The sequence below is a fragment of the Cottoperca gobio genome, chromosome 22 (assembly GCF_900634415.1).
Source record: "Cottoperca gobio chromosome 22, fCotGob3.1, whole genome shotgun sequence".
Classification (NCBI taxonomy): domain Eukaryota; kingdom Metazoa; phylum Chordata; class Actinopteri; order Perciformes; family Bovichtidae; genus Cottoperca; species Cottoperca gobio.
Genome location: NC_041376.1, coordinates 5,171,210 through 5,197,510, shown reverse-complemented (window position 1 = coordinate 5,197,510; position 26,301 = coordinate 5,171,210). Strand labels below are relative to the sequence as shown.

At 44.3% G+C, this 26,301-nt stretch overlaps 1 protein-coding gene across 1 annotated transcript in view; it reads left to right on the top strand.

Moving 5' to 3' along the window:
• The window catches only part of stag1a (STAG1 cohesin complex component a), a 39,054-nt gene that overhangs the window by 10,150 nt on the left and 2,603 nt on the right, over positions 1 to 26,301 (top strand). Inside the window, exons 2-28 of the mRNA XM_029460858.1 lie at positions 15,453 to 15,661; positions 15,832 to 15,952; positions 16,135 to 16,290; positions 16,406 to 16,502; positions 16,627 to 16,703; positions 17,447 to 17,651; positions 17,857 to 18,008; positions 18,247 to 18,320; positions 18,479 to 18,602; positions 18,725 to 18,823; positions 18,922 to 19,001; positions 19,228 to 19,335; positions 20,468 to 20,582; positions 20,871 to 20,988; positions 21,166 to 21,269; positions 21,509 to 21,601; positions 21,913 to 22,206; positions 22,289 to 22,359; positions 22,477 to 22,645; positions 23,352 to 23,444; positions 23,597 to 23,771; positions 23,895 to 24,034; positions 24,469 to 24,570; positions 24,681 to 24,829; positions 25,350 to 25,478; positions 25,562 to 25,764; positions 25,878 to 26,046. Of these exons, the coding sequence (XP_029316718.1) occupies positions 15,633 to 15,661; positions 15,832 to 15,952; positions 16,135 to 16,290; positions 16,406 to 16,502; positions 16,627 to 16,703; positions 17,447 to 17,651; positions 17,857 to 18,008; positions 18,247 to 18,320; positions 18,479 to 18,602; positions 18,725 to 18,823; positions 18,922 to 19,001; positions 19,228 to 19,335; positions 20,468 to 20,582; positions 20,871 to 20,988; positions 21,166 to 21,269; positions 21,509 to 21,601; positions 21,913 to 22,206; positions 22,289 to 22,359; positions 22,477 to 22,645; positions 23,352 to 23,444; positions 23,597 to 23,771; positions 23,895 to 24,034; positions 24,469 to 24,570; positions 24,681 to 24,829; positions 25,350 to 25,478; positions 25,562 to 25,764; positions 25,878 to 26,046 (3,446 nt within the window). The 5' untranslated portion in view covers positions 15,453 to 15,632. The remainder of the gene's footprint in view (positions 1 to 15,452; positions 15,662 to 15,831; positions 15,953 to 16,134; positions 16,291 to 16,405; positions 16,503 to 16,626; positions 16,704 to 17,446; positions 17,652 to 17,856; positions 18,009 to 18,246; positions 18,321 to 18,478; positions 18,603 to 18,724; positions 18,824 to 18,921; positions 19,002 to 19,227; positions 19,336 to 20,467; positions 20,583 to 20,870; positions 20,989 to 21,165; positions 21,270 to 21,508; positions 21,602 to 21,912; positions 22,207 to 22,288; positions 22,360 to 22,476; positions 22,646 to 23,351; positions 23,445 to 23,596; positions 23,772 to 23,894; positions 24,035 to 24,468; positions 24,571 to 24,680; positions 24,830 to 25,349; positions 25,479 to 25,561; positions 25,765 to 25,877; positions 26,047 to 26,301) is intronic.

Genomic DNA, 26,301 nt, shown 5'->3' with positions numbered 1-26,301 from the left:
TAGATCATTAGGAAGCAATAATGGGTGTTAGGAGTAATGGCCTCCAAATGGGTTGTGAGTGTGTAGTCGGCCGTGCGTGCGTGCGTGTGTGTGTGTGTGTTTATGAGTGTGTGTCCTCCCTCTTTCTCCCCCTCTATTAGAAGTGAATGTGAGGCAGACTGAAAATGTGGGCCAAGGTGAGAGAAGGAGCCCAGACAGATGAGGGAAGAACAAATGAGTCTCTTTTTCTTCTCCTGCCCCGCTCCCTCTCCTGCTGCTCTCCCCCTCTGTGCTGCTGTCACACTTTCTTCCCCCTCGGTCCCCTCTCCTTACCCCTCCTCCCATTTACCCCCTCACTCCCTCCTATCCCACCACCTCGGCTCCATTTTGCGTCAGCTGCAGCCGAGCAGGCAGCCATTGCAGGGGGAGAAACGTTGCTTGTTCTCTGCCTTATCCGGCTCTTTTATGCCGCTCCACAGCCTTGCCCTTTTATTTTTTCTTATGATCTATTTATCCTTATTTCACAAAGGTAGTTCTCAGGAGATTAGGGGGGGGGGGGGATCTATTTTTCAAAAGGAATCTTATCAGTTTGTGCAGTTCACACGGCATCCTGCCCCTCCTCTTTGCTAAGATCAGGCTTGTGTGCTGCAGAGATTGAGCATACAGTAGTTTGTGGCAATAACAGATGGCTGTGTGTGTGTGTGTGTGTGTGCGTGTGTTTGTGTGTGTGAAGGAACACGACTGTCAGACTCTGTGAGTCTCTGTGTCGGATGGGTAATCTCCCGTGTGACATAATCATAATCTGGTTAAACCAGACGACCACACTTGGCCTCAGGGCTGTTCCACGTCATAAGGCCGAGGCTCTTTGGTCTCGGTATGTATGGAATCTGGCAGCTTGATAAAGTGCAATTATTGTCTTGGTGGTCCGGCTCGCAGCGGTGACCCAGAGCGACCGATCGTGGTTCAAGCTCACAAGTCAGACTCTGCTTGGCCTTCATTGTGGAGAGGTTTTAGAGCTTGCCAATTCTTTTCTTTCTTTCTTTGATGTAGTTTTAGAGTTTTTTGACGTTCTTGCTTTTTGTTTTGACTTCGATTATAAGTCAAGACTTCAGGTTCCACACAGGTTGTTTTTTTTTTTTTCAAGGAAAAGGATGAAATAGTCAGGAAGTGGGAAACATTTTCTCACACCTCCAGTTCATCACATGAGATCAAATGAACTTTGTGCTCACTAGTGTCCTGATCAGACCTGGTGTTAACAGTCTTTTGAAAAAAGAAAAAAAGGACTCATATCAGCAAACATGTTAGGATGGGAATTGATTCATTCATACTTTTTCCATTATCGGTCAGATTCTTTATCGATTCCTCCAGACTAACTTTCTTTCCCACCATCCCAAAACATTTCCACCGTCCCGGATTTGGTGTAAGCCATCAACAATTCTTATAGTTATCCTTTTATTTTATTATTGTCATCTCTAGTGGTTATTTGCATTAAAACACAATTCAAAGAATTAAGAAATAAATCGTATTTTCATTTAAATATTTGCTCTGATTAAAAACATTATTCTCGGCATTAGTAGTTAGAGCTTGAACGAAGCATAATGTATCTTAATGGAACCTTTCTTTGTTAACGTTAGCGCCGTTATTTAGCCAAACTCGCTATCCTCCTGCAGCTTTTAACACAGATTTGTTATTTTTTAGCATCATGCTTTTGAGCGTTTTTTCTCTCCTCCATGGCTCTGGTCCCAAACAAAGTGAAATATTGTTGGTATGGCGTTACGCTGCTGCGCATGCGCAACTCGCGAAAAGATTCGATTAGAAGAATCGATAGTCACGGAGGCATGCAAATCCAAGGAATCGGACCGCTAGGAACCGGTTCTCGGTTCCCTTCCCTAGCATTTCCAAGTGTTATTTGTGTTGGTTGGTGCTGTTGCAAAGACAACCGGATCACTTTCTATTTTCCTCAGAGACTAGCAACTACCAACAACATGGGACACACTGCATTTTGGTTTCCATAATTACTCTAGTTGTTCCACGTCCTCTACTTCCACTACTGGGGATCGCGACTGCAAAGACCTTACGTTGATACTCTTTGGTAAATGGGGATAGCTTTCAGGGAAGAAACTGAAGCGCTTCCTCTTCCTGTAATTAATTGACGCACTTCCTTTTACGGCGTAAATCGAACCTTCATTTTTGCCGGGAGATCGTACGCGGTGGCGGCCTGAAGTGCTTTATGAAAGCAAAGCTTTTAGGGAATCTAAACGCAAATGGTGACATTATTCTATAGCCATTACATTGTGCAATCTACTTTTACTTCATAATGATGACGTTAAAGCAGGGTCTAGTTCCACTTTAAAGTCCTTGTGTAGTCAAATGTAAACAAATACTTTGTCTCTGCACACGTTTCTGGTTAAGTGATTAAAGATGTCATATACTGTACATCCTTATATCTGCCTCCTGGAAGTCAAGACACCTCCAGTAATGACACACTCTCCACCTCCGGCGTCTTCAGTGTTACATATTTGCCAGGGATGAGAAGAGAGCAGAACGGGTGATTTCAGGAGCAGAAAATACTGTTGTTAATGTGAAGACTGTCAAGTTTAATGAGGCGCCCGTATGCTTAACACTCGTCACGTGGTTTATGTCTCGCTTGTGGATATCAGTCAAGTGCACACGATGTAATTTAAAAGCTGTTTGGATGATCATCCCCCCCGTGGCTGACATAACGGTATCAGCTCGTATCAGTTTTAGCTCCATGTTTTTGAATTGTGCCGAAGTGAAGGGCACACAAGTGTTTCTTGTCTGGGTTTGATGTCACTTTATTGCCATTTTAATTTGAGCCGGCATGTGCTGGATTGAATGCTCAATGCTCTGCCTTTCTGCTGTTGACTAGACTTAATTTAACACACGGTTCGAACCCCGGTGAGAAAGTACGCAGGGGGTCGTGGAGTTCAGGTTGCGCGTGAATTAAAGCTATTGCTCGAACATGATAAATGCCTTTTTGGTCTGCTGAGTCACAAGGGACGCCTGAACTTCCTGTTAGTTGTTTGTTATCGGTGCAGCGTGCACAGATCATGCAGGTTACTGCCTGCTGCTGTCATCTTCTGTGTCTCTTGTTTCCTTCGCAGATAAGTTCTGTCTGATCTTCCGGTGTATCTCGACTTCTTTGGCTTGCATTTGTCCTGATATTTCTTCCCTGACTGCCTCTTTGTCTTTGTCTCAAATGTTTTGCACTGACTAGCAGTCATTTTACATAAAGCAATTTCCCAGTTGTAGTTCACACATTGACAACAGCGGCACTGAATTGAATGCCATCAGATTAACTTAAAGGCTCTAGCGTAGAGAGATTAAAAGTACGTTTTATACCGCTGTCTTAGATCACTGTAGCAAATGTATTATCTCAGTCATCAGTCAAATATATTCACTTTAATATGATACAAAAACAGAAAATCTCTGTATGTTAGAGGCTAACAAAAAGCACTTTTGCTTTGAAATTAACTTTAACAATTAATCAATTATCAAAATGATTGGTGATTATTCGACTAACCGATTTAGCCGACTAGTTGCAGCTAAAATTGTGTGTTTATAAATCTGCACACATGCTCCGGAAATGTCCCTTCTGTCTTCTCCTCACACTCACACATAATACGCCGTGTGTTGTCACCACCAATAAAGACTCATTTCCTTTCGTTTCCTAAATTTGTAGTATGAATAATATATTTCCAGCAGACTGCCACATCTTTTAGACATTTCCCAATTAACGACAAATCATAGCAAAGCAGGCTGTTTGGGAGATGGCAGAATATTCTGTATCTGATTATTAACAATAGCTGGGTCAATGTAACATCCTGCCTGACTTTTTGAATTAGTGAGTCATCAGTATTGGTTCCTCCTGTATGATTCCCCCCCCACCCCTCTTCTCCTCTGATGCATTTTGCAGATCCAAACAAAAACATAGCTGGTGCTCAGCATCACAACCAGAAAGGTCTGGGGTAAAATCTGAAATATTTAGAGTGTTTTGCTAATCGTGCCGTTTTATGGGCCTTGTTGGCCCTGCGGCGCAAGAAGAAACTGAGCAACTGAGCTTATTCAAAGTTGAACTTCTGACTCGATGTTGGCCACTCGCCATTGTGTTTGGAAGAACAGAAGAAGTCCTCAGGTTTACCACCACTAGCAACCACTAGTTGCCGTTCACTGTGCTGCTGAGCCTGTGAGTGCTTCTCACTGAGTCTTACAGGCATAAAGCGACCTTGGGCAGTTTATTGAATGAAATCCATAATATACAATCTAAATCGAGCTTTTGATTTCATTCTCTCTCTTTTTTTTGGCACATGAATTCATTTGAATTCTGTCACCAGCTCAGTTACACAATGACTCAATCGCACATGACCAGCGCAGGGTTTTGGACATCAGTGCTATTTTACAACAAAACCACAAAATTGTGTCTGTAAATTATTGATTTAGAGGATTTTAGATAAATTCTTGATTCTTAGATTCTTTCCTTGTTGATTTAATAAATGTTTGATGAGATGTTTCTTTGTATTATCCTTGAACTGTATTAGTTGTTTTTCTTTTGTTAATTTTATACGTGCACAAAATACAAGAGTTTTAACCTTTTTTAAAACTTCAATGTATTTGATTGTGAAGTGAAATGACAGATGTTTCAGCATCGTGTTGCACGTAAAGATCTGAGTTCACAGTGTTATACAACAACAGAGTTAATTACCAGTCAACTGTGAGGAAACTGGTTTTTCCTGAACTGTTCACCGGCTCAGAACTACACATGCGGCTGTCCGACTCGATTGCAGGCTATTTGTCTTACTTTGAGCCGCCGTGATGTACTTCACAATTCACACTGAAGATGTCTGGAGGGCGGCTGGTTTAGACGTTGACATACATTCTTGTCTGTTTCAAGGTTTCTCCCTTGTGGCGTTTGCAGGAAACAACTAATTCAGCTCTGCCAGACATCATCAATCAATGGAAAGATTTTTTTCATCTACTTTTTACACACAATTCATTCTAAGTCAAAGCACAGTAACGAGGCCTTCGCTGACTTCTCGGTGCTTTCAGGGCCCTGGGTCTGGAGGATTGACTCTCTCATTTTCCAGTCATGGGATGATCCCTCGGGTCAGCAGGGCCACCAACTTTCGAGTTAATTGAATCCATTTAAATCCACTCAGGTTAAACTCTTAGCGGCCGGCGTTGGCCCCTGAAACGGCTGCAGTACTCTTACGGGATGAATCCACAGATGAGTGAAGAGCTGACACACCTCACACCTTCATGTGCACTGTAATAGGGATGTTTAATTATTAACCGATAATAAGAATGTTGACCGATCAATGCAATCAGTTGAAACCTTAAAGGTCAGCCCACCATAAGACAGCCTGACATTGCCGCTAGCTTCATACTCGCCGTCAGACACACTGCCGTAAAGAGTATGCCAGGCAGACACACACCTGACAAGCTCGCAGCTACAGTAACTTAACATTACTAGCAAAGTGGCTGCACGTGTCCACAACAATGCACACAACATCGTGGGTTCCTAACGTTCCAGGACGGGTGAACTGGGGGCTCTGTTGCCTGTTTTACGCATACACTGCTGCTGGCGATTAGATGATGGATTTAAACCTGTTTAACGAACCGGCTTGTAAGGTAATAATCGGTTAACGAGGGTCAGGTATCGGTCTGAAATGGTATCCCTACGCTGTAATAAAGTGTGGTTGTATAAGTGCTTCGAGGCGGCCACAGGACAGGAGATAACGCCGCATGGCTTACAGTTACAGATAACAGCCGAGGCTGATGTGGGTCAAATTATCCACGAGCCAAAAGTGTCGACATAATGCGTTTCTGAGAAGTAATGAAAGTGGTAAATGATCGTAGAGCAGAAACACACTTGTAATAGGCGTGTTGCTACGGAAACCAACATTGTAAGGAAGAGTGCTTTGCAAAGGGTTGTTTTTAATATTTGCTAAATGATTGCACGGATCGCTTCTGAACGAAGCCACATCGAGCGAAATGAAGACGTGTAAAAGTTGTTCCGCTGCAGCCGGAGCAGCTACAGTGTGCAGAGACTGGAGAGACAAACTTAAGCAGCTTGTGCCAGTCCGTTAGAGCTCTGCAGAGCAGCACATTTGCTGATCCTATGATTGCAATAAAGAGAGAGAATAATATCCTCCCAGTGTATTCTCGTCAAATTTCCTTCCGTCCAGCTCTACTAAGCACTAAGTCTGGCTTTAAGCATGGACACTTTTACTCTTACCCAGCTGTTGCCTGCTTCAAGGGCAGTGTTTGTGCTTTTTGGTGTCATGCTTTAGAAGCTCCCTAAACATCTTCTTTTATCTCACATTAAGTGTACCCTTGTTGCCTGTCTGTTTTGGAGAACTGAGATGAATTTGAGGAGAGGAAACTCTCTGTGGCGTGCAGTCGTGCCGTTATCCGTCTGTAACTGCGGTTTTTTTTTTTTAACTTAAAGAGGCTTTTAAGAGTGAAATGATCTCGCAGATATGTTGAGGTTGGAGGTAACGATGCATGGTATTGTGGTCGAGAGCATGAAGGAGAAGCGCGCCTCTGTTTATTTATTTATATTTATATATATATTTTTATCCATTGCCAACTCGTAAATGAATAAATGTGGGACTTGAGATAGTCGGCAGCACTTTCTGTACAGGAGCTGGAGTCTCTGTAAGACTCTTGGGAGACGATGCCAAAGAAATGCTAAATTGTTCTGATGGGGGGGGGTCATGCCGACACCAAAGATAATCCATTTTAAATCCTTTTTATTATTAACTATCGCTGTCGAATCTCATGTCCATTCCTGGAGAAACCCTGACTTGATTTGAGAGAGCTCTCATCTCCCACTGCTGCCCTGAAGCATTGAATACATTTCATTTGATAAGCAATTCACAAATGACTCTAGTGCTTCTTCATTTTCAAGTTCCTAAGCAGAATTGACATTTCCGCATATCCCTCTACTTGTGATGCACTTGTTGGGAGTCCTCTTGACACTCTTGTCCTCTTGTGGAGCTTGAATCTCTTTTAGTTTCTTTTTACCACCAGCAGCTCCACACTTGGATGTTTTTGTTTTGTGCCTCATGCCTACCTGAGGCGACACAAACGCCGTAAAACACGCTAATTATGCATTGTATCTTAATTAACGTGACAATAAAAGGCATTGACTTGCAAACAGCCGGTGACTTTGTTTTGCCTTTTTTCTTTGCTTGGTCAAATTGATACTACTTAGTGGGTTTTCGCAGCATGACGATGCTATTAATCTCTGCCAGGTTGTCTCGACTCGTTTTGTGTTTTCAAGTCATTTCCCTATAAATGCCCCGTATAGTATACACGGGTTTGTTTTTTCTTCTCTTAAAGAGTTCTTTCAGTTCACCTTGTTTGTTTCTTCTTGGCTGGTTTTCTACTTTTTGTTCTGTGCTAATCCCATTTTAGAAATCTACATATTCCTGTAATAGGTAGCCCCAGTGGGAAGAGTTAATACCCGGCTTCACTCTCCAGTGCACAGAAGCACCACCGTCTCATATCCTGAAATATTGACTGTAGAGACAGAAATAGCCCTCAAGTCTCGATTGGCCATATAGAAGGCAACAAATACAGTAATAAATGTTTAGAACCTGAGTTTGTTATGTTATGTTTTCCATCTCAATTGTTGGAAACAGGGGCTTACTTACTCTCCGTCTCTAGAGATAATTGCCAATTATAGCAGCTGCATCTCAGGTTATAGTTGTCAAGAGGAATCGGCCAGAAGGGAACACATCGGCAGGAGTGTGTGTGTGTGTGTGTGTGTGTTCTGTGTGCACATTATCATGTCAAATTGCAATATTGAGGCATTTATATGAAGGTAGGATAAGTGTCCAGCCTCGTGGTATCCAACCTCGCTGAAGTGTCACTATTAATATAGATGTTGAATCATTGACCCGGCGGTCTCTGACCTCGCTGTAGAAGGAAGGAGCGAGGTCATCAGTGAGATTACACTTAATAATGAGCTGCACGCTATTTTGTGACCATCTTCCATCGGTGCAGCTGTTCTTGGTTTAGGGCCGTTAAGATGTGTTTAATCGTTTTGCAAAGGGTGTTAGTAAAACTGTCGAATGTGCTAATTGTTTCTATTTTTGACTTGAGACAGGAGTAGCATTTTAAGCGATGAAGCCAGGTTATTCTACCAACAAAGTATTTTACAGTTGAAGGGCACGAGGCGACCATGAAAGGCGTTCTTAAAACCGGATTTATTGCTTTTCTGTCGAGGTGATTTGACTGCCTCACCACTGAAGCCCCTGGCACTGAAATTGATTTATTACTTTGAATACAATTTCACCCGTAAATTGTGACGGCACCACTAGCTGGATGTGTCTTACAATATCAGTTTGTGCCGTGCATTCACCAAACCCAGCATATTTTTGCTTACACTCTATAATAAGCTTAGCTATATAGCCTGATGACACAAGTTTGGCTCTGGAAATTGTTTTGCCTGCTAGCAAATGTGTCTATCTCCTACAGGAAGAGAGTATCACGCAGTTCTATAGCCAAAGTAATCCTGTTTCTTTACCTACAAAATACAAATTTGTCACTCAAGTAACTGCTGAGCCTATTTTCCACTTGCTTCATGTTGTCTGCACTGTCCTATAAATAACCTTTTCTCCTTCTGATGGCACCTATTGAGCTTGTTAATGTAGCAACCGAAACACGCTGATGCCGAAGGCGTTCAGAAAACAGTACTGCATTGAATAAACACAAAGCGCTGATGAGCTGTTGTTTCAGGTACTTGCACAACGATGATATACATTCAGGAAGGCTGGTTTGAGTAACAGATCCAGTAGTTGTAAGGCTTGTCAGATGCCATATCGCACAAAGGTTTATATTACTATAAGAGTGAATTTACAACTCTAGAACGATATGACAGACTGTTATTTTATTCTATACAAGCCAAGTTTTTATTACTTTTTTTATTCCGTCTGAGCCCTTGGCGTTGAGGCCTCATTGAAATGAATGAGCCATGTACCTTTTCTTTTTCCACACTGCTGTTTTGTGTGTGGATGTTGCCTCAGGGGATATAACAGGCCTGTGTTAAATGCATTGTTGGGGGTGCATTGTTTCAGGTACCAGGAAGTACATTCCAGTTTGAGTAATGGATCAGTTTGTACTAATGGCCTTAGTAGGCGATGTCACGTTGCAAAGGGTTGGGAACTGTTCACATTTGAACCGGGTGTACCCAACGCCACCTTTGTACTTTCCTCTCTCTGTAATACACGTCCTACCTTTGTACCTACTGTTGGTCAAAAGAAAAAATATAACTTTATGATGATGTGTTCAAATGTAATCAAGTTTTCTAGTGTGAAAGCATTTTTTCCTCATCAAGACCAAAGTAAAGTTCCCGACCGTGTCTACATATATATATATATATATATATATATATATATATATATATATATATATATATATATATATATATATATATATATATATATATATATATATATATACAGGTGTATTGTATACAGGTGGACGAGAGAGCCCGTCTACAAACCAATCAATGTCGAGTACAGGCAGCTGACGTACAGTAGGTGATGACGACAGGATACGTTATTTATAGTTCTTTAGTGTGCTTGCACAATTGCGATGTGAAACCAAAACTAACCGGATCAAATCTATACAATGTAGCAAAAACACAAACCTTGGTTCGGACTCTCAGGTGTGAACAAGAGGAGAGAGAAACTAATCTGAAATAACTTTCACTGGGAGTCCTGTAAGAGTCTGTAAGTCAGATTTCATGGAGCGCTGATTGGATCTGTAACGGGTCCCGTTCTGATCTGCCCCCCCCCCTCGCTGTGGTCCCTCCCGTCTCCACTCAGCCAATCAAATGAGCCGTCACCGCTGGGCTTATGACCCACACCAGTTGCTATAGCAACGCCGGCCTGCCTCCTAGAGAACATGTCATGCATGTTAAGTGGTTTCTCAGATGCACGCTCGTTGTCTCTCTGTCTTGCGCTCTGTCAAGTACACACACACACACACACACACACACACACACACACACACACACACACGGAAGAGGAAGTGACTCGTTAGACCAGAGATAGTTAACATAAGTGTTTGTTTCTGAAGCAGCACTTATAACTGCACCATCAAACCCCTCGGGGTGTGTGTGTGTGTGTGTGTCTGTCTGTCTGTCTGTCTGTCTGTGTGTGTGTGTGTGTGTTTAAGCATGCAGAATATCTCATCACTAAATTAATTTCTTACAACTTGTAGAATAAAGTACTACATAAGGGTTTTGTGTCAAATCAAATACAACTTACTGCATCATCGTTTCACAACAGAATAAAAGTTTTTAATGTTATTTAACGTCCCAGCAAATACATTTACGGTAACCTAAAACCAATAAAAGTCCCCAATAAGACATTTGAATGACCTGATATTCAGTTTTTGAGCCACCTCCGCGTCAAAGCAAAACAACCTGCTCACAACATTATATTCTCCAAACAGAGAAGTCTTTATTTCGGTTAATAGGGCTATTGGCTCCTAACGTTCTCCATAAAGCGGAGTTCATTGCTCTTGGCCTGCTTTCTCTGTTTGAAAGTGGCTACATGAAGTTTTATGACTCTAACTGGGCTGTAATTCATTTTCTTTATTGAGGGATTATTAGGTTTCAGCTCAGGTGAAGTTTCTGAACAGTTTTTAATCACAGATCCTGACACAGTCTGTCAAACCACCTGGATAGTCGGGGGAAATGTTAACTTTTCTTCAGTATTTTATGCTTTTGGGATATCTACGCTCTGCATTGAGCAACTTCCCACGACAAGTGGTTTCCTATTCACGTTTTAGATTGCTTTGCTGGTTCACACGACGCTTAAAATCAGAAAACATGAGATAACTGCCAAATATTAGATTATTAAACTTCAGCTGAATCTGTCTATTACTCCACTTCTTAAAGCAAAACTCTTCCTGGCGATAGTAAATGTATTTAACACCTTTCAGCTCTCTCTCTCTCTCCTCTCATCTCTCTCTCCCCTCCCTCTCTCTCTCTCTCTCTCTGTCTCCCTCTGTCTCCTTCTCTCCTCTTCTCATCTCCTCTCTGCTCTCTGTCCTCTCTCTCTCTCTCCTCTCTCTCTCTCTTCTCTCTACTCTTTTCTCTCTCTCTCTCTCTCTCTCTCTCTCTCTCTCTCTGTCTCTCTCTGTCTCTGTCTGCTCTCTCTGTCTCTCTCCCTCTCTCTCTCCTCTCTCTGTCTCTCTCTCTCTCTCTCTCTCTCTTCTCATTCTCTCTGTCCTCTCTCTCTCTCTTCTTCTCTCTCTCTGTCTCTCTCTTCCTCTCTTCTCCTCCTCTCTCTCTCTCTCTCTCTCTCTCTCTCTCTCCTTACTCTTCTCTCTCTCTGTCTCTGTCTCGTCTCTCTCTGTCTCTCCTCTCTCTCTCTCTCTCTCTCTCTGTCTCTTCTCTTCCTTTCTCTGTCTCTCTCTCTCTCTCTCTCTCTCTCTCTCTGTCTCTCTCTCTCTCTGTCTCTCTCTCTCTCTCTCTCTCTCTCTCTCTCTCTCTCTCTCTCTCTCTCTCTCTCTCTCCTGCATGATCACACATGTGATCAGTAAACGCAGCTCAGTTTAGGGAAGAAGCCGCTTCAGTTTTTTGCTCCGCTGCGAAACCATTATATCATCGGTCAGAGCGGAGCTGATATTCCCACGTCACAGCCGAGGAAATGGGCTGTACATGTATAATTCATTGTTCTGCTTGTTATTTAAGATTGGGGTGTATTTATCGGGAGAGTTGGTTTTCTTTCATGCCGTTGGAGTAAACGGCATCGCGCCGAGAAATGGGGAGAGAGGTGCGAAGTGAATACAGTTGGCAGCGTCTATCCTGTCTTCTAAAATTGAGGAACAGTTCGGGAGAGTCGCCGCAAATTATTCATAGCCTCCTGTTGTGTGTGTGTGTGTGTGTGTGTGTGTGTGTGAGAAACAGGAGAGAGAGAGTGCCAGGGTGAAAATGAGGAAAGCCAATGTGCGTTGAGATTTATTTAGTTGTTGGTCGATAATGGGTCAGACACACTCCCAGTTTTCTCTCTCTCTCTCACACACACACACACACACACCCTTTTCCTCTTCCTCTGAGAAACAAACTTGACAGGAGAGTTGATTCAGATGAAGTTGGCTTCCTTCCCTTCTACAGAAAGATAATCTGTTGATGACAGGGATGCAGAGACGCGTGCAGCCGAGATTTAGCGGTGTGTGTGACGAACAGAGGGATGATGGTTAGCAGGTGGGACAATAAGAGCAGCCGCACTACTGTGGCTTTAATCCAGTTACTTTCCTACATTTTGCAATTTGCATATTATTAGTTACTTCTAAACTGTTGCTGGTTTCCAGTCTCACATCATTTCTCTGCGCGCACGTTGTCCTGCTACATCTACGTCTCCACAGCTGGCTCTCTAAATGGTGTGGAGTTTTGGCGGGATTAATTAAAATCACTCAAAGACGATTAGAAGAGATTAAATGACGTGATAATTCACTAACACCAGTATCTTTGGTCATTGTTCTGTCACTTGAGGCCGGATTTACACTAATTCGCTTCCCACTTCTCAAAGCAGGGAGTTTCTTAGGTGTCCCTGTCCCCACGTTGTTTACCTTTTAACTGTGTGTGTGTGTGTGTATATACACTGTTTGTATATATCAAAACAGGCAGGATGAGGGAAAAGAGTCTCTACTTCCTCACGTGTACTGTGGGTACCGTGAAGCTTAAAGATACTGTAGTGTTTGATGAGCAGTCATATCAGTTTTTCAATAATAAATTAGCTCTTGTTTTTTCATTTTAAGTTAAAAACACTGAAAATGTTAACTTTATTTAAATTGCATGGCATGTTCTTCAGAGGTGCAAGAGGCCGTGTGCAAAGCCTCTCTTCGCTCGACTTCTTTACATGTGTGTTGGTGATGAAACTTTCCTTTTATTCTCGTATTCTTTCTTTCTCTTCCATCATTCCAAGTACTGCCTTTCCCTCCCCCCCCCCCCCCCCCCCCCCCCCCCGATCACAGACCAGCATGTGTAAGAAGTTTTGCCCATAAGAAGTTTACATCACTTCAAGTTGAACTGACTAACCGCAGAGTTTGTGCTGCGTTAGCCTTGAATTTATATTCTGACTTTATTTAGACGTCAGCCATTATAGTCCCTCTCCCGTTTTATTAAATACCCGTCTAATGCTGACGCAGAGTTTGCGTGTGCAAACCAAACGCCTTTTTTAACGCTGCATATAAAGATTTTTAAACAGATTTTTCATCAGTATTGTGGCATTATGGAAATGCACATTTCAGCCTTGTCGATCAAGCTTTCCAACGCTGCTCCGCAGACGCTCTTTCCCCATTTGTATGTGCAGCCATGTCAGCAGTACCAGGCCTCCATATCCTTTTCGTAGTTTTAATGTCTGTGCAGCAGGAATATCAAGTGTCAAAATCGATCAGAAGCTCATGTGCATGTAAGTGGGTCAAATCCCAGCCATTAACAAACACCCTGCGGCCTCTGTGAGCTCGGCCTTGTTGAAGTTTGAGCTTGGAAGTGTGAAGAGGAACTTCTCATTTTATGATTTCAACCAACTAAACACCGTACAGGATTACTGATGTTGGGTTTTTGAAGCCCAAAGGGCGCTGAGATTGTCTTTCAATTGAATCCAGTAAACTTCTAGTTGATCAAGTTACTTATTTATTTAAAGTGATGATGACAGCATTTCAAAAAATACCCTCAGCCGAGGACACTTTCACACACCAAGTCCACAGTCCGAATCAATAAAGAGCCAGTTAGCTGTCTGTTGGTACAAGTGAAAGTGGTACAAAAACATCATAAACATTTCGTTATATTCTCTACAGAAGGGTGTCGTCGTCCCTCATTGGTCCATGTTGGAGCGGTTATGCCCCTTGGTGGGCCGTCTTGTTGTGGCGAGATGGAGGTAGACCTGAAACTCTTTGAAGAGAACCTACAGTGCTTCACATTCATAACTAATATAGTGCTCATTATACATTTGTGCAGAAATACATGTTGTGCAATAATACATTTAGATTGAGGTGGACGAGTGCATGTGATAATCATTAAATGTGACACAATACAATCAGGAGTTTATTTACTTCACACTGACTTACTTACTCGACAAAAAATAAACTCAGTGAGCACAGGATTTCACTTCACGTTTACAACCAGTCTTGTTCAGATGACAACCTGGCTGTGAGACAGACAGAGATGTGTGTGTGTGTGTGTGTGTGTGTGTGTGTGTGTGTGTGTGTGTGTGTGTGTGGTTCAGTGTGGTGAAACAGGGGGCTCTCCTGCCCGTGCTATTCCTCAGTACAAACACTGGTGTGGATGATCGTATTTAAATACACACTCTCTTAGCCTGCCCCCTACTGTTGCCCAGACCTACTTTCAAACACACATGTATACACTCACACACACTCTGGGGAAAATACACTCTTAAAACACTTTGTAGGTGAACAGAAGTGGACTGTGACTGAGCTGTGAGTTAAATGAGTGTTGGGCGATTTTTCTAAACCCACTTTCCCCCAGTTAAAACTCAATTAAGCACTTTAGAGATAGACTTTGGCCAGAGAACTTTGTGGATCATACTGCCTCTTGTGGTTAAGAGCGGTATTGCTCCTCCTCTGCTCTTTGCTCTTATTAGCATATGAACAGGTCAATAACTAATGTTATAATTAATTTAGCTGCCAGTCGTCTTACTGAGAATTTCCCCCTCACAATTAGCTCTGGCTGCAAGGCATTCTGGGATTGTTTCATTGAGTTTGCATCATTTGTGGCACCTGGGAATTTTCACAATTCAGGAAAGGATTTATAAAAATCATATTGATCTCCAGCCTGTGTCTAACAAAGACTATGTTTCACTTTTATTTTATTTTTACCAGCACCTCTCTGTCTTCCGTGTAACACTTTCATAAAGTTTAAAATGTTGTAATGTCACACTTTAAGCTGATCTTACTCGTCCTGTAATAAAGGAAGGGCTACTTAGTTTATGTACTTTGGTAAATTCTAACAATTTTCAGAGGAGCTTCTGAAATTGTTCTTCAACAACACTCCTGTGTACAAATCCTCAACTACACAGCCCACAATATTTTGCTGTTGTAGTTCTCAAAGGGACCAGTTGGTGTCCTCCTCTCCCCATTTCCTCCTCCACAGCCTGAGTGAAAGATTGAAATGTCTCTCTCTGCCTTCAGGGACTTTTGCAGCAAGTGTGACCCTTTGGACACTGAGCCTTCACACATCATTCAAACTGTCTGGTGTTACAAAACATTTAGAGCAATTATTTGTCATAAATCAGTTGTTTGAGGCGATTGCTTCATTAATAACTTGACAGCTTTCCTTTTTAATATCTCCATCAGGCTTGTGTTTATGTGCACACGTTTAACTGCAAACCGAGCACCTCTGTCATTTATGGTCGTACTGGTTTGAAATGTATGTTTTAATAATCATTTTCTCTCTTTCTCTTCTCTTCCAGGAGCTGAAGAGAGTTAAGTGCCAGCAAGTTGAGTGCAGTCCGTCCTGGAGCCTCTCTTCCCTGCCCTTCCAGAACTTTCCCCCCCCCCCCCAACCGAGCTGCTGCCTTGTGCTTCTGTCTCTGGACCTGAAACACACATAAACCGAGCAACACACCTCATCGCCAGCCGCGCTAACCAGGATGATCACCTCGGAGCTCCCGGTCCTACAGTAAATGAAACGCGCAACTTGCATGCATTCACAGTACTGTAGCAAAAAGCTTTGAAATGTACTTTCCTTTCATAGTTTCACTTGTGTGACGAGTATGATCCGTCATTTTCTCTGTGGATGAATAAAAGCTTCGAATGCACAGGAGTCATCTGTGTTTTTTGCTCTCTCAGGGACTCATCCAATGAGTCTGGTGCAACAGAAGCAGTGGGCTTAAGCATGAGCATCAGTGAGATTGAAGATCCAGAGGTGAAAGGCAAGAAGAAGAGAGGGAGGCCCGGAAAACAAGCCCCGGTATGAGTCTCTTGTCAGTAGAGTGTGTTTTAAGAAAGAGGAAACGTGTGTGTGTGTGTGTGTGTGTGTGTGTGTGTGTGTGTGTGTGTTGTTATAAACTCCAGTACGTGTTTGTCTGTGTGTACCCGGATGCGTTTGTTTCTTTTTTTCCCCTGTGTTATTGACGTCTCCGCCCCCCACAGGCAGCCAATAAGAAGCCTCGGAAGTCACCGGCGGAAAAGGCCGTGGGCGTAGCAAGAGGGCGAGGAAAAGCCAACGGTGTGGCTCAACAAAATGGAGACGGCGGAGACCCCGTCACTCTGTTTGAAGTGGTCAAAATGGGAAAGAGTGCCATGCAGGTGGGTGAAAAATACAAGCTTGTAAAATGAATGCATGATTCAATGAAATATATTCCATTGCTTTTGCATATATCTCACAAGGTGTGTGTGTGTGTGTGTCTGTGTGCGCGTGCAGTCTGTGGTGGACGAGTGGATCGAGTCGTATAAACAGGACAGAGATTTGGCGCTGCTCGATCTCATCAATTTTTTCATCCAGTGCTCGGGGTGCAAAGGTAAAGACGAGTGAAATTGCGGAAACTTAAAGCACAACAATCATCTTACTGAAATCAGTCGTTTTGAAGTGCGCACGTGTCCCAACAACTGGAACAACTAATGTGAATCTGATTGTGTAACCAGGCACCGTGAGGATCGAGATGTTCAGGAACATGCAGAACGCAGAGATCATCCGCAAGATGACGGAAGAGTTTGATGAGGTAACTCTCAGTTTCATGTTTAAGTGAACGATGTACTGCTGCATTCATCAGGAAGGAAAATATACAGTGTGTGTGTGTGTGTGTGTGTGTGTGTGTGTGTGTGTGCTTCTCAGGTTCTGGTTATTGCAGCAATTACCCACCACAGCATGCATTTGATACTTTATCCTATTTACTACATATTTCTTATATTCAATGTTTGATAATATCTTTTAAAGTCTGAACAGAAAATACAAAGAAATATGTATTTGTCAGTTGGTTCAATGGGATTTTAATTATAATAATAATACATTTTATTGTTTTACAATAAGGGAAAATAACATAAAAAAGGGATAGGATACCATTAATAATGGGAAATAAAGCATACTTAATAAAAATAAGATTGCATGAAATATAAAAACATAGACTCAATGATATAAGATGGAAAATAAAACCTGAATAATAATATTATTATATGCATATACCCATATGCAGCATCAATAAACAGCAGCAGCATAAGTAACAATAACAATAATTAAATGGCAGCAAACAATCCAACAGTTTGAAGGCCCAACTCCGATACGATCACTCGGCTAAAGGTCGTAGAGTTCGCCTGCTGCCTGAGCCGAAGAGAGGCGATATTTCTTTCACCCCCCCCCCCCCCCCGCACTGGAATGAACGATGGGGCGGTCTCGCCAGCAGAAGGAGGCCGTTGAACAATCCTTCTGATGAACGACCCCTCTGATCCCCATGTTTTCTGTCAACAGGACAGCGGGGATTATCCTCTCACCATGCCAGGGCCCTTGTGGAAGAAGTTCCGCTACAACTTCTGCGAGTTTATCAGCGTTTTGATCCGCCAGTGTCAGTACAGCATCATCTACGACGAGTACATGATGGACACGGTGATCTCCCTCCTCACCGGGCTGTCGGACTCTCAAGTGCGAGCCTTCAGGCACACCTCCACGTTAGCAGGTAAATGAGGACAAACGGTTCTTCTCATCGCAATGAGACTTTTATTTACGTCTTTTTTTGGTCGCGCTACATCTTACAATTTTGCAGGAAATTGCAATTTAATAAAGGTAAAGATAATAAAGCTGTTATTTTGATGTTGAATCTACTTGTGTGTAAAGTGCAGGACTTTTTACAAGTCTGACGCCATTTTTGTCTCTGCTTTCAGCGATGAAGCTGATGACGGCGCTGGTGAACGTGGCGCTGAACCTGAGCATTCACCAGGACAACACGCAGAGACAGTACGAGGCCGAGAGGAACAAGATAGCCGGCAAACGAGCCAACGACAAGCTGGAGCTGCTGCTACAGAAGAGGAAGGAGGTTGGCTAGTGTTTGACGTTGAAGCTACTCCACTTAGTTTGTTTGTAATATCTTTTTAAATACAAATGTTTTTGGGACATTGGTTCATCGGTGATGCGGGATGTTGGTGGAAGATGCCAAAATTCCCAAAACAATACAATAATCCCAATTGTCGATGTGTAGCAGGAGCAGCGTTAGCTTGTTGGGATATTCCGCTGTATATCAAACATGTTTGTAAAACTCTTTTTGTCTTTCGCAGCTTCAGGAAAACCAAGATGAAATAGAGAATATGATGAACTCTATCTTCAAGGGAATCTTTGTGCATCGCTACAGGTACACCGTGTGCAGCCGTGTATAATGAAATGCTACTCCAGCTGGTTGTAATGATAATAAATGATGTTGTCCGTCCTAACAGTTCAGAGCCGTGCTCGTCACAATAATAATAATAATAATAATAATAATAATAATTGGGACTACTCTTTATTTTCTAGGGATGCAATTGCAGAAATCCGAGCCATCTGTATCGAGGAGATCGGAGTGTGGATGAAAATGTACAGCGACGCTTTTCTTAACGACAGTTACCTGAAATACGTTGGTTGGACATTACACGACAGGGTGAGCACACGGTCGCACCGCCCGGCTGCTCGCTTGTTGCTTCTCCTCACATTTCTTAATAATAATAACAATAATAATAAACCTTTAGCTCAGCGGGACTCGTCTCTCTTTCTCTCTTCCAGCAAGGAGAGGTGCGTCTGAAGTGCCTGAAGGCTCTGCAGAACCTGTACACGAACCGAGAACTCTTCCCCAAGCTAGAGCTTTTCACCAACCGCTTCAAGGTAGGTGACTCAACGGGAGGGCCGAGCGACGCTTAGATGTGACGGTGCCGTTCCCGCGCGTTAACGCATCTCTCTCCCGGTTCTATCTGTTTTAACAGGACCGTATCGTGTCCATGACGCTGGATAAGGAGTACGATGTGGCTGTGGAGGCCATCAGGCTGGTCACACTCATCCTGCAGTGAGTAACTTACACGCTGAGCGCCGTGCTTACACAAAGTCTGAATTATTGCACTATTTCCAATTGGGTTCATTCATAATGTGTGTTAATCACATAAGTCATTAACAGCGCACGCTTAGGGTGAGGAAGTCCATATAGTTCTCTGAACACGTCAAAACATTGTACTCTTGATTCTCATGAGGAGACACTGAGGTACAGTTTTGAATGTTTGGGTGATCTGTTGCAGGGGCAGTGAAGACGCCTTATCCAATGAGGACTGTGAGAATGTGTACCACCTGGTGTACTCGGCCCACCGGCCTGTGGCAGTTGCTGCCGGAGAGTTCCTGCACAGGAAGTGAGTCCATCCTGACGTCTCTCGTAGTCTAACTCGAAATAATTCTGACTTGACATAATGTTGGATCCTATTTGTTATTTTATATTAATATGTTTATTTGTCTCTCTGCACACCACGAGAAAAAAAAGAGCAGAGAAGGAGAAAGATGATCGAGAAGAAAGGAAAAGAGGGATATAGAGAAATGGATAAACGAAAGAAGGACCCTCTCCCGTCTAGGAGTCCTCTCTCTCTCAGATCTCTTACCAGCCCGAGTTCTTCTCTGTAGACCATATCTCTGGGTTCTACTCTCTCTCGGTCTGCTTCTTACCCTTCCCTCGGTTTCTCTCTAGTCTCCCTTCTCTGTCTGCTCGCTAGAAGTAGTCTCTCCACCTTCCCGCTGTCGAGAGAGGGGGAGCAGTCGAGGAAGAGCTAGAGAGACGAGCGAGCTCGAGCGGCTATCCGGCGAGAGGGAAGAGAAGGGAGAGACGAGAGAGCAGGGAGCGAGATCCCACAGACAGAGAGAGAGAGAGAGGAGAGGGAGAGCGGAGGAAAGAGCCTGAGAGAGAGAGAGAGAGAGAGCAGAGAGAGAGTTCAGAGAGAGAGAGGGGAGAGAGAGGGAGGAGAGAAAAAGATCTACTTCTCTGATGTCTATGATAATCTCTCTCTCTATTTCTATCTCTCTCTCTATAGATCTCGATACTCTCGGCTCTCTATATAGGTCTATCTCTCGCTCTTCTGAAGTCTGGACTCTCCTCTCTCCTCTGTCCTCTCTCTCTGTCTCTTTTTTCTCTCTCTTCTCTAGTCTCTCTCGCTCTCTCTCCTTCTCTGCTCTATCTCTCTCTCCTCTCTTGCTCTCTCTCTTCTGTTCTTCTCCCCTCATCTACGCTCTCTCTTCTCTCTCTCTCTGCTCTATGTCTTCCTTACCCCTCCTCTCTCTCTCTATATTTCTTCTCTGTATGTCTCTCTCTCTCCCTCGCTCTCTCTGCTCTCGTCTCTCTCTCTCTCTCCCGTCTCTCTCTCTCTCTCTCCCCTCCCCGTTACTCTCTCTCCCTCCCTCCCCGCTCTCTCTCTCTCTCTCTCTCTCTCTCTCCCCGTCTCTCTCTCTCTCTCTCTCTCTTCTCTCTCTCTCTCTCTCTCTCTCTCTCTCTCTCAGATTGTTCAGTCGTCATGACCCACAGGCAGAAGAAGCGCTGGCTAAGCGCAGAGGGAGGAGCAGTCCAAATGGAAATCTCATACGCATGCTGGTGCTCTTCTTTCTGGAGAGTGAGGTAACACATGATTCCCACATGATGATTTTTAAATAATATATCGATGTCGTATCCCATTGGTGTGGTGGAGTATGGTAACATCGTCAGGTTGTCCCGTCCTGGTTGACGGTGACGACAAAGTGAATGATTTGTTACATCTGAGTTACTCGACTGTTGGATGACATTTGGCTCGGCTAATATGAAAAGTCTCCATCTCTGTAGTTGATTACAAGTTGTGAATATCAGCTATAAGACCACACAAGTCCCGCAAAGCCCTGATGTTGTACTAAGTGTTGTCTGTGTGCGTAGCTCCATGAGCATGCAGCCTACCTGGTGGACTCGTTGTGGGAAAGCTCTCAGGAGCTGCTGAAAGACTGGGAGTGTATGACTGAACTCCTGCTGGAGGAGCCTGTGCAGGGAGAGGAGGGTAAGACACGCTCTTCTTCTTCTCTCTTCTTCACGTCAAGCACAACACAATGAAACTTCTGACCTTCGCTGACAATCTGACTCTCCCTTTGGTCTCCACATGTGTTTCTCTCTCTCTCTCTCTCTCTCTCTCTCTCTCTCTCTCTCTCTCTCTCTCTCTCTCTCTCTGTCCCTGCAGTGCTGTCAGACCGACAGGAGAGTGCTCTGATCGAGCTGATGGTGTGCACCCTCCGACAGGCAGCAGAGGCACACCCGCCTGTTGGCAGAGGCACCGGCAAACGGGTCGGTCAAGTACACACCACACTTTCAGGAGTCACTTTGAAATGTACACGAGTTGAGACTGACAGAGCAGGTGGATGACTGTGTTTCAAGACATTTGTCTGATCTATTGTCAACAAGGCACAGTATCCTTGGCAGACGTTTGGTAGCACTAACTTCTTCCATCTAACAGAGAAACACTGTTTTATCGCCCTTTTCATATTTTCTACACATCTGACCTTTAAGCTTCGTGTCTGCTTCAGGTGCTGACAGCGAAGGAGAGGAAGACCCAGATAGACGATAAGAACAAACTGACAGAGCACTACATCATGGCTCTGCCCATGCTTCTGTCCAAGGTAAGACCTTCCTGAGCAGAGAGGCCCGTGGCACTGATTAATGTGGCTGCTGTGTGACTGATCTGTTTGTCGAAATCATTGATCAGGGTGTTGCTTGTATAGCCGTGACAAGTGTTATTGAATGTATGCCACGCTGGAGAGATGCGCCAAATACTTAAAATGCAATTGACCATTTTTACCGACTGGGAAAATAAACAAAGTAACAAAGATTGACGGGTGTGTCTTTCTGCCTCTGTACGTCCGCGTGTGACTCTGTATGCTCTTAAGTCGTCTTTATCTAATTCCCACCTCTCCGCCTCCCCCCTCGACAGTACCAGGCCGACTCGGAGAAGGTGGCCAACCTGCTGCAGATCCCTCAGTTCTTCGACCTGGACGTGTACAGCGCCGGGCGCATGGAGAAGCACCTGGACGCCTTGCTGAAGCAGATCCGGCTGGTGGTGGAGAAGCACGTCGAGATGGACGTGCTGGAGGCCTGCAGCAAGACCTACAGCATCCTCTGCTCCGAAGAGTACACCATCATGAACCGCGTGGACATCGCCCGCTCGCAGCTCATCGATGAGATGACGGATCGCTTCGCACACTCCGTGGAAGGTCTGCTGCAGGAGGTATGAGGGGAAGAGGAGGAGGAGGAGGAGCTGTCGGTGTGCGGCTGTATTTGTGTACTAACAGCTGTTTGTTATTCCGCAGGCTGAGGAGGCCGACGATGACGACATCTACAACGTTTTATCGACGCTCAAGAGACTCACAGCCTTCCACAAGTAAGACTCTCTCTTTACATCCGTCCGTCTGTCACCAGAGAACATTAACAAGTGTTTGAACTGAGTGAACATACGCTATGAAATGTATATTTAAATCTATATTCATTTCCCTCTCAGTGCGCACGACTTGACACGGTGGGATTTATTTGGGAACTGCTACCGGCTGCTGAAGGCGGGCATCGAGCAGGGCTCCATGCCGGAGCAGATAGCCGTCCAGGCCTTGCAGTGCTCCCACTACTCCGTCCTCTGGCAGCTGGTCAAGGTCACGGAGGGGGCTCCCAGCAAGGTGCTCACCTCACTGACCGAGCGTGCACAACGCCACACACTCAGATCCCAGGTTTATCCTCAGTCCAGGGGCTCAGAGTAAAGAGACGGAGAGAGGGGCAGCTCGGGTGTTAACATGTGTCTCCCTATCGGACAGGATTCAGGAGCTTACCCCCAACCTGTCTCATGTAACACTTAAACACCAGACTGAGGCATCTCATCCCAATGCTCGTATCTTGCGGTGGAATGAAGCCCAGACCGCCAAAACTGTTTAAATCAAAATCCACTGCTGGGAAATGTGTTTTGCCCTTTTTGGTATATAAAGTTTAAAGATGGTGTTTTTAGCTTTAGGTTTATTCGTTCTGCACAACAGCTGAAATATTCCACATGTGGGTACCAGAGCGTAAATCATTCAGCACGTTTTAATAACGTGGTCATTTTCATAGCGTTTCATCTCTAAACAAAACTCCATCATCGTCGTTTGATCTTTATGAGACGCTCGACCAGCGTCGACACAAAGTGCATCGATTCTTCTGCCTCGTTGAAGTTCGTCGATGATTTAATGAAATCATTAAAGCTTCATTACTTAGCTGGTGCAGTTAGCCAGGGCGAGACATTTACTGACTGATACTGCTGTTAAATATGGATTTCCTTTAAAGGGCTCATTATTTGTGACACTAATTTGTGTGTGTGCGTGTGTGTGTGTGTGTGTGTGTGTGCGCGTGCAGGATGACCTGGTGGCTCTCAGGAGAGTGGTGAAGTCTTTCCTGGCCGTGTGCCAGCAGTGCCTGTCCAACGTCAACACACCGGTCAAAGAACAGGTAACGACACAACACCTGATGCGACCGGCTCACAACCTTCATGTTTAAGCTCATTTTCTTTTCTTTTGTCACAAGTCTTTAGTTTTGTTGTTAAATGCACAGTCAACACCTTTCCATCCAATCATAACTCCTCGTTTGCGCTTCTTATTCAGGCGTTCATGCTTCTCTGCGACCTGCTGATGATCTTCAGTTACCAGCTGGTGTCTGGCGGCAGGGAGGGCCTCCAGCCGCTGGTCTTCAACCCGGACGCCGCTCTGCAGAAGGAGCTGCTCAACTTCGTCCTGGACCACGTCTTCATCGACCAGGACGATGAGAGTCAGAGCATGGGTGAGGACAACTGCTTTGAGTCCGAGGACAATGTTTCAGTAGTTGCATAAGAATGAGATAAGCGACATTCATCGAATATTTTCCTTTTTCTTCTTCTCTCCTCATTACTCTTTGTGTCCGCAGAGGGAGACGAGGAGGACGAGGCCAACAAGATCGAGGCACTCCACAAAAGGAGAAACCTGCTTGCGGCTTTCTGCAAACTCATCATCTACGACATCGTAGACATGCCCGCTGCTGCCGACATCTTCAAGCACTACATGAAGGTGACTGTGACACAAATATAAACATGATGCAAAGGCAATATGAAACGGGTACAAGCTGGAAGTCAGCAGGTCGTGTGGTTAAAGTAAGATGAGACGATGTAAAGACATTAAAACTATCTAAAGAGGTGTCCCTGACTATGTCCCTGAGCAATATCTTTACATTTCCTAATATCGCTTTATGATGCAGTGTGGTCGTTAAATGAGACGGCACTAGGATGTGAAGTGAACAAATGCAATGATTACAAAAGAGAGGAGTGCAAGTGAAATAAATAAGAGAAACAAGGAACTAAAAAGAAGCTTTGATGGAGGATGTAAAACATTTGTTTTGCACAGATTCTGGTTTTGATTGCCGAGGAGAATCTGTCGATGATACAAACACACTAAACTGTCACCGTGCGGATTCTTTTTTTAACTGTTTTGTTTCTCTGCCACAGTATTATAATGATTATGGCGACATCATCAAGGAGACTCTGAGTAAAACCAGACAGGCTGACAAGATCCTCTGTGCCAAGACGCTCATCCTCAGTCTGCAGCAGGTGAGACTTTGAAGACAATATAACTACATGCTTAGATCCCTGGCTTGAAATAGTGCATTCTTTAACTTATGAGCGCTCAAACAAACACTTTGTCAACGTGTGTGTTGCAGCTGTTCAATGAGCTGCTGCAGGATCAGGGGCCGAACCTGGACCGAACATCGTCCCACGTCAGCGGCATCAAGGAGCTGGCCCGCCGCTTCGCCCTCACCTTCGGCCTGGATCAGATCAAGACCAGAGAGGCGGTTGCCACGCTGCACAAGTAAGAGCATGAGGTCGTGCACTGGAGACAAGAAAGCCTTTTCGCTGAGGTTCAAGAGAGATAAAGGCGATTAGGACGTCTGCAGGTGACACTTTTTGAAATAGCTAAAGTGTCACGCATTTTAAAATGCAACTCGTACGGAGCGAGGAAGTCAGAGAAAATAGGAAACAAACTTTTTAGAGGATGAGCAAAGATGTGTCTGTGTCTGCTCGGCACCGCAGCCTCTGCTCGTCAGCGCTACCATTGCAAACTCAAATTGCTTCTATGCTGAGGGAAAATAAACCAAACACTGGTGTAATTTAATTTTGATCTTTTAAGATAAGCTGGGGAATGTCAATTCAACATAAAGAGTTTGTCTTAAACATGCAAATATCTTCTGCTAGCAAGTCAGAGAAGTGACTAGTAACACTACTATTACTAATACTGCTACTTCTGTCGTTTCCTTTGTGCTGCTCTTCATTTCTTTGCTCTCCTCGTCTCTACTTTCCACCTCTGTCTCTGTCTCGCTCTCTCGTACCAGGGATGGAATAGAGTTTGCATTCAAGTACCAGAATCCCCGAGGATCAGAGTTTCCTCCGATCAACCTGGCCTTCCTGGAGGTTCTGAGTGAATTTTCCTCCAAACTAATCCGCCAAGACAAGAAGACCGTGTAAGTGCTCTTACTTCACGTCACTTTTAGTATTTCATTTCAAAAGAAATGTAATTATGTTTCATTGCTGCGTGTCTCCTCAGCCACTCGTACCTGGAGAAGTTCATGTCGGAGACGATGTCGGAGCGTCGGGAGGACGTGTGGCTGCCGCTGATCTCCTACAGGAACAGCCTGCTGACGGGAGGAGACGAGGACCACATGTCCGTCACGTCGGGCTCCAGCAGCAAGGCCGGCTCAGTCCGCAGCAAGAAGGGACGACTGCCGATACAGAAGAAACGCATCGAGGGTGAGGGGAGGGGGCGCGCGACCAGGGGGGGGAGGGTCGCTCGGGTTTATTCGGCTTTGCTGCGCTGAATCTGTTGATTTCTGTTTTACTCTCATCTGTGTGTTCATTTTCAGAAGAGAGCAGCGTTGAGGGCTCGTGGCTGCTGCGTAATGACACTCTTCAGACACCGGGAGCGCTGCAGACTCCTCAGCTCACCTCAACAGTCCTCAGAGAGAACAGACCAGCAGAACACATGCCCGACCCGGACTCAGAACCCGGATCGGAGAACGACTTTGTGCACAAGTGAGCGTGCACACATGATGAAAGTATACGTAGGGTTCTTTGTCTGGTCATGAAAAACCTGGAAAAGTCATGGAATTTGACAATGAATTGTAATGAATTAGAATTTTTGTATTTCCGGTCCTGGAAAGATTCTTGAAAAACAATCAAATCCAAAAATTGATATGTTAAAGCTAATTCATGAATGAATATTTGACTCTGCAGTTTATCTTCCAGCCACTCTTACGAACACACATCGACCTGACTTGTGTGAACCTG